Source organism: Phyllobates terribilis, unplaced genomic scaffold, assembly GCF_046119375.1.
Source record: "Phyllobates terribilis strain yellow unplaced genomic scaffold, ASM4611937v1 Scaffold_3__8_contigs__length_932513732, whole genome shotgun sequence".
Lineage (NCBI taxonomy): Eukaryota > Metazoa > Chordata > Amphibia > Anura > Dendrobatidae > Phyllobates > Phyllobates terribilis.
The window spans coordinates 187,930,643-187,942,058 of NW_027362763.1; the positions used below are offsets into that span (position 1 = coordinate 187,930,643).

An 11,416-nucleotide genomic window follows, 5' to 3' on the forward strand; every position below is an offset into this window, starting at 1 on the left:
CGGGAAATCTTCTTAGATGGCGGGAATCGCTTCCCAGTGGCGGGAAACACTGCAGATGGCGGGAAAAGACTGCAGATGACGGGCAAATGGCGGGAACCGATCCGAGATGGCGTCCGATGGCGGGGACCCTCCGGAACCGGCGGGAGACTTCTTTTTGAGGTAAATGCGAACTTTTCTTCAGGCACGCAGTACCCGGTGGTTGCGGGCACGTGATGCTGCCGACTACGCCAAAGTTGACGCGCCCCCTGGGTCGTGTGCAAGGGATACCCGGAGCCGGATCTCGATGGGGGTAGTAGTCCTTGTGGCGGTGACCCGGTCCGTGCCCAGGGTGTCAAACTAAGTGGCAGTCTATGGCAGTAGATGTTAACTTGGATGTCGACTACGCCACCCGTTGAGTGCGGCTTCGCAGCCGCTGCTGCAGAACAGTCCGCTGAGGCCGGTGGTATGGGTGCAGCGATGATGGTATAACCCCCAACGGGAGGGGTATGGCCTCAGGGCAGCAGGTGAAGATGATGGGGGTTGTGACGGTGCAGTAAGAAGAGTCAGAGTCAGGAGATGCAGTTTCAGGGGTTTTACTCACGGGTGTTCTCTCAGTCACTCTGGCCTTGAGTGACCACCCGAGCCGTGCTGCGTCCACCAGGTCCTGGACTCGGCTAACCCCCAGGCAGTTCCAGAGCGTGGTCCTGAGCTCCCTTCTCACTCTCTTTCTCCTGGCCGTTCCCACCAGGGATCCACCTTTGGCCGGCTCCCTCGGGTCTCTTAGTGGTCAAACCTCCTCTGGGTTCCCTGACCCTATGCTTGGTGTGCCTTTCTGGTGGATTTGGTGAGGGTCGTGGCAAATCTTGACCACGACCTCCGGTTCCTGGCTGAGGATAAGTGGCCTCCACCAGTTCGGGTTCCGGTACCCGTGTCCGCCAACCCTTCACCCTTTTTGGTCTGATTCTGGGTTCTTAGGGTTCCCTCTGGTCTTCCACTCTGGGCCTTTCTTTCTCCTCTCTCCTCTGCAGGCTTGGCTCTGGAGCTGGGCCCAACTGGAGCCACAGCTCCCAGTCAGCCCTCCTGGCTGAGCTCCCCTGCTCAAAAGACCCTGTCCTAAGATGGTGCCCACCATATATACTCCCTCTATGTGTGAGCCCAGGTGACTAGCACCCAATGAGCTCCTAGCTTTACCCAGACTACTCCCCCTATCTGCCCCTACACTACTGGGATGTTCCACCCCCCTCCCACTCCAGCCAGGGACAGACGCTGTCGTACCTGCACATATACTGGTGGGAGTACCGTTGTTCTGTCCCCCGGAAATGGGATGTATGTAGTGCATGCAGCCTACTAAGCTCAGTCCCACACTCCATCCTTACCCGGGAGTGGAATACCACACCTCTGGCTTGAGGTGTAATACCCCTGTATCAGCCGAATCCTCAGGGTGCTACACATACATACCCTCCAGTCTCGGCTCACAGACTGGCGAATCCCTGCAATGCACAGTGTGTGCGCTGGGAGATTCATAGGTCTGCAGTCACATAGAGTGACTGCAGACTTATCGATTTGGACTGGACTACCTCTTTAAATATTCACTGTGTTCTCACAGTGTCTAATGTATTGTACTTTGAGAATCACTGCTGGAAAATGTTGTCATAATAGCTCCTTTTAAATATTAGTTTTAGATAATGAGGCAGATACCCAGGAAAATGTATTACAGGGCCAACAACAATAGAGATAATTATCTTGATCTTTTTGTTCTCAAAGTCAAAGTCATGTTCCTTAAAGGTGAAACTGTCAGGTTGTGTACAGCCCTGAAACTGCTATCAATATTCTACAGAGCCTTATCTCTTTGAGCTGCAAAGAAAACACCACTTGTGGTGTGCTAATTAGCTGGGACCAGTCCAGCAGGGAGTCTACAACCCAGACCAGTCCCAGCCGTGGGTGCTATAATCATAGCCTCTCAACGTGATTGACATCTTTTTCTACTGTGCCCAGTTATAGCATCATTGTAGGACGTTGTGCGCCTGCTCGTCTCCTCCTGCACTGAAGCTTTGACTTGGTACAAAGCTTCAAAGAAAAATGGAGTGATGCTTTCATTATGTCTGAATGATGACGAGTATTAGAAATATTAGTACTTAGAAATAATAATAATACACTGTGTTCCAAATTATTATGCAAATAATATTTTCTCAGATTTTCCCAAATTAATTTTCCAGTCAAATAACTATTAGAGTACAACTGAAAGGTTTTTGTACAAACTGCCTATGATAACAGTATATTTTTTAAAAAATAAAACACTCAAACTGCACTCAAAATGCATGTTCCATATTATTATGCACAGCAGAGTTTTCAACCTTTTCATTTTAATAAAGAAGAAAAAAATGGTCATTTTTGAAATTATAAGCATTAGCAGGTTATTACAAACTGAAATCAAACAGTTTTCAACTCAAAACTTTATTCTAGGTGATGTAACATTTGCACATAGGACCCCTTGTTCGAAAGGAGCTTCTGAACTCTCTCATTCATTGAATTTGTCAGGTTTTGGATGGTTTCTGCTTCGATTGTTTTGCATGAGGACAGAATACCCTCCCAGAGCTGTTGCTTAGATGTGAACTGCCTCCTGCCATCATAGACACTCCTTTTGATGATGCTCCAGAAGTTCTCAATGGGGTTGAGGTCAGGGGAGCATGGGTGCCACACCATAAGTTTGTCCCCTTTTATGCCCATAGCAGCCAGAGATGCAGATGTGTTATGTGCAGCATGAGACGGGGCATTATCATGCATGAAAATGATCTTGCTGTGGAATGCACGGTTCTTCTTCATGAACCATAGCAGGAAGTGCTGTTTGAGAAACTCCACATACATTATGGAGTTCATCTTTACCCCTTCAGGGATCCTAAAAGGGCCGACAATCTCTCTCCCCATGATTCCAGCCCAAAACATTACTCCACCTCCTCCTTGTTGGCGCCGTAGCCGTGTTTGCATGGGGTGTCCATCAACCAGCCATCCTCCACTCCATTCATCTGGACCATCGAGATCATTTCATGCATGATAATGCCCCGTCTCATGCTGCACATGACCTCAGCTCTGGGAGGGTATTCTGTCCTCATGCAAAACAATTGAAGCAGAAACCATCCAAAACCTGCCAAATTCAATGGACGAGAGAGTTCAGAAGCTCCTTTTGAACAGGGGGTCCTATGTGCAAATGTTACATCACCTAGAATAAAGTTTTGAGTTGAAAACTGTTTGATTTCAGTTTGTAATAACCTGCTAATGCTTATAATTTCAAAAATGACCATTTTTTTGTTCTTTATTAAAATGAAAAGGTTGAAAACTCTGCTGTGCATAATAATTTGGAACATGCATTTTGAGTGCAGTTTGAGTGTTTTATTTTTTTAAAAATATACTGTTATCATAGGCAGTTTGTACAAAAACCTTTCAATTGTACTCTAATAGTTATTTGACTGGAAAATTACAATGACTGCAATTCATATAGCTAATTTGGGAAAATCTGAGAAAATATTATTTGCATAATAATTTGGAACACAGTGTAATGCTAAAGATAAATGACTACTAGTACTACTACTGCTATTACTACCATGACTGTGGAGTCGGTAAGCCAAACCTCGGACTCCAACTCAATTTCCCTGACTCTGACTCCATGACTCCGACTCCACAGCACTGCCTCACTACTGAGCATGTAAAGCCCTGGAGTATACTACAAAGGAAGTATGCAATAATGCTTCATACTGTAAAGGAAACGTCCATAAAACTTGTAACCGCTAGCCCTTGTATATAACCCTTACCAAGTTACCATTCAGTAAAGAGTTTATTTTGGCGAGGTGGTCTCCCTCATTGAACTGTGCAACATCTGGTCCTGGCCAGCCCACACCTCAGGCTACATGTAGCCTGCATGGGCGTAAGGCCCTCACAGCACAAGTCCAAACACCCAGCCAGGACCCACACATTCATGTAGCATGATGAGGCGCTGAAAACAAGTGCCTTGTCCGCGGCTACCACCCCGCTCCACGTTACATATGAAAGAAAACAATTTTTCATACCAAAAGCAAAATCTTCAGATCTTCACGTATCCTAATAGATAAATCACTCTGAATGACACTAATGATATTAAGACATTATTCTGAGAAAAGAACCCAAAGTATTGGGTTATTATTTGCATAATAATTTGGAACACAGTGTAATGCTAAAGATAAATGACTACTAGTACTACTACTGCTATTACTACCATGACTGTGGAGTCGGTAAGCCAAACCTCGGACTCCAACTCAATTTCCCTGACTCTGACTCCATGACTCCGACTCCACAGCACTGCCTCACTACTGAGCATGTAAAGCCCTGGAGTATACTACAAAGGAAGTATGCAATAATGCTTCATACTGTAAAGGAAACGTCCATAAAACTTGTAACCGCTAGCCCTTGTATATAACCCTTACCAAGTTACCATTCAGTAAAGAGTTTATTTTGGCGAGGTGGTCTCCCTCATTGAACTGTGCAACATCTGGTCCTGGCCAGCCCACACCTCAGGCTACATGTAACCTGCATGGGCGTAAGGCCCTCACAGCACAAGTCCAAACACCCAGCCAGGACCCACACATTCATGTAGCATGATGAGGCGCTGAAAACAAGTGCCTTGTCCGCGGCTACCACCCCGCTCCACGTTACATATGAAAGAAAACAATTTTTCATACCAAAAGCAAAATCTTCAGATCTTCACGTATCCTAATAGATAAATCACTCTGAATGACACTAATGATATTAACACATTATTCTGAGAAAAGAACCCAAAGTATTCATATAAAAGGGTTCTTGATGTACAAAATTTAGGAGCCACTGGCATGCATTATATATACAGTGGTTTGCAAAAGTATCCACACCCCTCTTCGGCTTTTTACCTATTTTGTTACTTGTGGAGAAGTACAAGTCAGGGTTGGGTTAGAAAAAATTATCCCAATCTTTGATGATCCCCATGAGCACAATCAAATTCATTATTGACGCGCCCAGGGGATGGGGAGGACTCGGCGCCCGGGCCTTGTTGTTAGTTTTGGGGGATGTCGCGGTAGTCGGCTCCCGGGCCCGTACCCTGGGCCTCTCTTTTATAGGGGGTGGATAATTATGTGGAAGTTCGTGACGCCACCTGTGGCGTCTGGTGAGGATCACCAGCACTGCGGCAGCCCACTGAGGCCGGTGTTAAGGCAGCTTGGGTGGTATAGCTCCCCACCGGTGGAGTCAGGCCTTAGGGCAGCCTAGGAGAAGGGAGGCAGGACAGAGGAGAACCAGCCGGGTCTGAAGAAGGATAGGCAAAATCACAGTTCACTTCAGTACCTTTTACTGATGGAAGTTCAGGCACATTCCGGCGCACTGGAGAGTGAAGAGTGCATATCAGGATTCTCCCCTGTGAGCGGGTATAGGGCCTCCTGTTTCTTGCCTTTGAGCAGCAAGTTTCCGACCTGCCTGGAGCTAGGCCTAACTTTGTCTCTATCCTTCACCGGCTGACTTTGTGGTAGGGCCTTCTCTTGGAGTACACGCTTCCAGATTGCGGGGCTTCCGTGACTCCTGGCTCTGGTACGTATCAGCTCTTGGGAGATCCTGGGACCTGAAGTCTTCCAGGGGTCTCTGGTTTTCTCTACAGGGGGGGTATACGGCCCTGTAGACGCAGACCCGGTGTCCGGTATATGTTTTCTGGGGTGAGATGGTACAGCTCCTCTGCCCCCAATGCTACTCACTCCTCTAGACTTCGGCCTCGCTTGGGGCCCTCACTAGGCTATACATACTAGGGGCAGCTTGCCACGCTTCACCGCTCTTATGGCGTCGGCACGCCTTAGGCTCACTAACCTGAGCTCTCTGAGTCTTGGCTGTGCTCCACTGCAGGCTGACCTCTCAGGCTCATGCACTGCAGGAACTGTCTCCACCGACTGAGCTGCCTAACTCCACCTCCCCTTTTTATATCCCTAACGGGCTCCCTCTTGTGGTGTGTGGAAGGTGGAGGTGTGTGTATGCTGTGAGGGCCTCTTGTGGAGGAATCCGTCCATGCACCCCTCTAGGATATGTGGCACCAAGCACAGCAGTGCGCCACATTATCATCAAATGGAAAGAACATGATAGCACAACAAATCTGTCAAGAGAGGGCCGCCCACCAAAATTCTCAGCTGGGGCATGGAGGGCATTAATCAGAGAGGCAGCACAGAGACCAAAGGTAACCCTGAAGGAGCTACAAAGTTCCCATGCAGAGACTGGAGTATCTGTCCATACGACCACAATAAGCCGTACACTCCATAAAGGTGGCCTTTTTGGAAGAGTGGCCGTCAGAAATAAGCCTTTAGTTACACACAAAAATTGTAAGGCTCGTTTTCAGTTTGCTAAAAGACATGAGGGAGACTCCCCAAATGTATGGAGGAAGGTACTGTGGTCAGATGAGACCAAAAATTAAACTTTTCGGCCATCAAGGTAAACAGTATGTCTGGTGCCAAACCAACACAGCTCATCACCCCAAGAACACCATCCCCACAGTGAAATATGGTGGTGGCAGCAGCAGTATGCTGTGGGGATGTTTTTCAGCAGCAGGAAAGGGAGAATGGCCTAAGTCGAGAGAAAAATGGATGGTTTGAAATACAGAGATATTCTAGAGCATAACCTGTTTTAGTCTGTCAGTGGTTTGAGGATGGGACGGAGGTTCACATTCAAACAAGACAATGATGCAAAGCATACTGCTAAAGCAATACTCAAGTGGTTTAAGGGGAAACATCAAAGCCCAGACCTTAACTCAATGGAGAATCTGTGGTCAGACTTGAAGATTGCTGTTCACCAGTTAAAACCATCTAATTTGAAGGAGTTGGAGCAGTTTTTCCTTAATAAATGGGCAAAAATCCCTGTGGCAAAATGTGGAAAGCTCATAGAGATTTATCCAAAGCGACTTGCAGCTGTAATTGCTGCAAAAAGAGGCTCTACAAAGTACTGAGTTTAGGGGGGGAATAGTTATGCACACTGATTTTCAGTAATTTTGTCCTATTTGTTGTTTGCTTCACAATGAAAAGAAATCCAAATGTTCGCAGTTGTAGGCATGTTTTTTACATGAACTGATGCAAACATGAAAAGTTTGAAACATGAAACATGAGGTTGCAAAATATGAAAAATGCCAAGGGGTGAATACTTTTGCAAGCCACTGTAGATACGAGTAAGCAAACTGCAGCCAGAAATTCTAAATATTGCCGTTCCCAAAATCACAACTTATCAACTATCCACAGGATATGTCATGAATCGCTGGACGTCTCACCTTCGAGACTCTTCTGATTCCAAGAGCGGTAGACCCCTACCAATAGAAAAAATAGGGCTCCTGGTTATATCTGTCAGTCTAACAGGTTTAAAAAACAATAACAATGGTCATACGAACTGCAAATCAATTCAAATTGAGGAAGGGACCCCTGAAATCATTATTAGTGGGGGTCCCAGCATTATTACCTCCCTGCAATCAGCCCCTAGCTGTCTTGCCTATAGCCAAGATCACAGATTGCTTTTTCTGTAAAAACTAGACTAGATTTCAAAAGATAAGACAGATATCTATCTGCTGACTCGGTAACATCTATAATTTTCCTTCCTATAGAATAGTAAGATAATATGGTGTAAAATACTACAAAACGTAAAATATATTCATCCCAAAGCTATACAGATCCATTTACAAGATGCTCATGTTTTCTTGCTCCTAGAGTTTGTGTACTTACCAGTACTGCCATCTCAGCAGGAACATCATAATTATAGGACCAGTAGCGAACACGTATTACCCTATGTGCACATCAGCGATCACTGAATCACACCGTACTTCTCTACCTGTTCTCTCTGGATTTTTGACTGCACACTGCATTGGCCTGTGCTGTGCCCTCCCCAGTGTTCACACCACTCCTCCTGCTCCAACCAGTGTAGTAACACAGGTGATAACTGCAGACTGGAGCAATACTCCAGCATTTGCCTGTTCTGCACCACAGTTAGGGTGAATATTCAATATATTCATTGCATTTTCCCTTGTAGGAATACCAGGTATTAGAGCAACAGAAAGGTCAAATTTGTAATTTTTTTTTCTTGGAAGGAAACAAGACCCACAAGTGTGAACATTTTACAGCAACCAGAATGCATTCTTTATTCTTGCGAAAATTTTCATCCACCAAATAAATATCAAGAACATGACTGGTAATTTAACCCCTTCAAGACCTGTGCATTTTTCATTTATTCTTCACTTTTATTTTTTTCCCCTTTTTCTTCCAAGAGACCTAATAGAAGCAATTCATTATTGAATTTGAGCCTGTTTTTTTGGGGGGCTCAATAGTCATCTTTCTGATTGTACCTTTTCTATAATATGTATTCTCTAATGTAGGCAGAGTTTGGGGTATCGAGAACATTTTGCTTAATTCTTCATTTATGATTTTTCAATAAGTCGCAAACTATGTCTCCAAAATGTACTCCAATCCCGCCCTGCAGTAGTTTTATGTATGCCAAATATTTTGGTACAATTTTTGTATCACTTTGGGAAACATGTCACTTTATGCCCTAAGAAAGCACAAAAAAGGTTAAATGTTGAAAATAATGCAATTGTAGCTTTGTTTTTTTGGGGTTTTGTTTTTACATTTCTTATTGTGCAGTAAGTGATATAGCAATATGAATCGCATGGTTTGTACGATGCAATGAGGAATACGGTGGTTCAGAGTCCGCGCTGCCCTATGGCTCAAATATACGATCGCACACAAAGGTGAAGCATGAATGCGATTTATTTTGTCAATGCGTTTCAAGGTTTTCAAACCTCTCAGGACCAAACCACAATGATACATGGTCTGATGCCAAACTTGTATAGTTTTTTCTAGAGGAGTAAAAAAATTCTGACATTTATCTGGTTTGTTTTGCCATTTTCTGAAGCCCGTAACTTACTTTTTTTTTCTCTTGAAACACCTGTAAGAGGACATGTTTTTTTTTTGCATGACGAGCTGTAGTTTATATTGTTATTTTTGGGTACATACAACAATTTCAGAAACTTGTATTGGAATTTTTAGGAGAGGTTCGGTGACCAAAAATAATTTTGATTTTCTTTTATCTTTGCCGCATTTAACTTAAGCAAATTTTATATTTTGAGAGATTTCACTTTTACAAATATATTACCGTACATTTTTTTATTTTTAGAAGGGGAAAAGGGGGTTTATTTAAACTTTTACATTTTCAAATTTTTTTCTATTACATTTAAATGTATATTTTTAGTCCTCATAAGGGACTTGTTCCTTTTAATCGTTTGATCGCTTGTTCTATATACTGCAACACACTAGTATTGCAATCTACTGTATAATACAAATCATGGTCTTCTATGAAGCCAAGCCTGTGGCTTAGGGGACACTGACATCAGAGCTTACATCAGAGCTGGGCTATAGGGAAAGAGGGAAGACAAACTTATAAAAAGGGCATACCTTAACGCATAGCAATGTAACAGCAACAATACCATGACATGACCATACAATACTGTATGATTCCCAAGTCGTGGGACACAGGCTGAGATTTTATATCTAATCTGCATTTATGTAATAGATTTTCTGATATTATCAGAATATGCCAATATGCCGACTAACACAACACTGTCAGGTATCAGGTATAAGGGTGGAAATGGGCTGGGGACAAATGTATTTTTTTTTAAGTGGTTTCTCTGACTGCATTATTTTTATGCTCCTATAGTTGTCAGGTTGCTTTTTGACAGGTCTCTGTGGGTTTCTTGTACATTTATTCTCGAGTCACCATATCTTTTTATACGTTGACTCTGGCAATTATATTTATTCTTTACAGGTTACCTTGAGCCTGATCATACTCACTTTTATGCGTCGCTTTCTTGGTCAGGCTCAGATTTATTGATATCCATTATATTCTATTGTTATTTATATGTACATTGTATAACTGGTCTTCTGGTGCTATATTTTGGTTCTGTACATGTGTGTTGCATTTATTTTTCTTGGTTATGGCATGTACCCCTCACCATTTTACTTAGTGGGATGTAGTGTGTGTTTTTCATGTTTATAATGTTATTATGTTTTCATGGTTGTGTTTTTTCCTCAATAAATCTAGACTTTTACAGGTGTGCTCATCACTAGTGTACTGCTTTGTGTTTTGTCAAAAATGGGGTAGGGTGCAAAATTTATACCTGTATCGATATCTTTGCTCTTTGCCAAATGAAGAAGTGATTGCTTTATCTCGAGCCATCCAATACTTATTCTTTCAATCAGGGAGAAAAATCAGATACACTGTTTTAAATGTGAAAAAGTAATGATTTCTCAAGTTAAAGTGAATAAATTAGCCTTTTTTGGGATCCACAACAGATTTGCTAATCACAAAATGAATGAACAATTACAAAGGCTTTTTTTTATCAAGCTGTCCAAAAATTATCCCCTTTTTAGGACGCGAAAACATGAGTACTGTTTTCAAAGTGAAGAAACTATGGTTTTGTTGTCAGCAAATTTATTAATAAATTAGAAATATTTTGGGAGCTGTTTTATGTTTATGTACTATCAAGAGAGTAAGTTTTCCAGCCTCACCATTACTGTGTAGCTGCTAAGAGATGTATGGCTGGCATGGCTGTGCAGTGGCTGTGGCAACAGCAGCATGGTAGAGAGTAAGGATGGGGCAGGCAAGGAGATGTGTAGCAGTGGGCTAGCAATGGCAGCCCAGGCAACAGCTGTACTACAGTATAGGTGACACGATGGACAGGTAGTAAATGCCCAGGTGAGTGAGTTTTAATCATTGGCATCAGCTGTCGGTGCATGAAAATCCCCACTGATCCATGACTGATTCCTTTTGACCAATGTTAGGTCTTGTGGCAGATAGTCTGGTGCGCTTTGATGTGACAAATCCTCCGGCCATACCGAATACCCTCTCTGACATGACACTGGAGGCTGGCCATAACAGTACTCTCACAGCAAACTGAGCCAATTCTTCCCCCTGGTCCAATTTGTTGACCCAGAAATGTATGCAATTAGGGCTCATGGTATCTGTCTTTGAAAACACACTGTCTAGGTATGACTGAACCTGGCTATTCAGACGGTGCCTCTGTGTATGCTGAAGTAAACTGGGTTGTCACAATAGCAGAAAAAACATCGGGTCCAAATATGCTATAGGTGTTGCTGATGCTGCTGTCTTGCCTACTTGTTGGAGCCCTAATGCTGGCAAAGATGTGTGGATCGCAGAGGGGTCTGCTGGTCAGTAGTTCAAATGGCAGGCATTTGCTTGGCCAAATCTTTGCAGAGCAGGTAACAGAGTTTATCCTGTTAGTAAACAAATTTGGACTCCCTTTCGGAAGCTGGCAACAATTCCCCTATTTAGCTTTTATAACAAAGGTCTAAAACAAAGTTATATTGTGGTACCGTGTTAGTCAGAAAAATGTCACGGGTGTGTCGCCACGAAG

At 43.5% G+C, this 11,416-nt stretch overlaps 1 protein-coding gene across 2 annotated transcripts in view; it reads right to left on the minus strand.

Annotated features, from left to right (window-relative positions):
- Positions 1 to 7,847, minus strand: part of LOC141259001 (galactose-3-O-sulfotransferase 2-like) — a 97,162-nt gene extending 89,315 nt beyond the window's left edge. Inside the window, exons 1-2 of one of the 2 annotated variants that reach the window (XM_073674368.1) lie at positions 7,716 to 7,838; positions 7,271 to 7,306 (exon numbers count right to left, since the gene is read on the minus strand). In XM_073674368.1, the coding sequence (XP_073530469.1) occupies positions 7,271 to 7,306; positions 7,716 to 7,744 (65 nt within the window). In that variant the 5' untranslated portion in view covers positions 7,745 to 7,838. Of the gene's footprint in view, positions 1 to 7,270; positions 7,307 to 7,715 lie in introns of both variants that reach the window. The other variant, XM_073674369.1, reaches the window with a different exon arrangement.
- Positions 7,848 to 11,416: the final 3,569 nt, after the last annotated feature.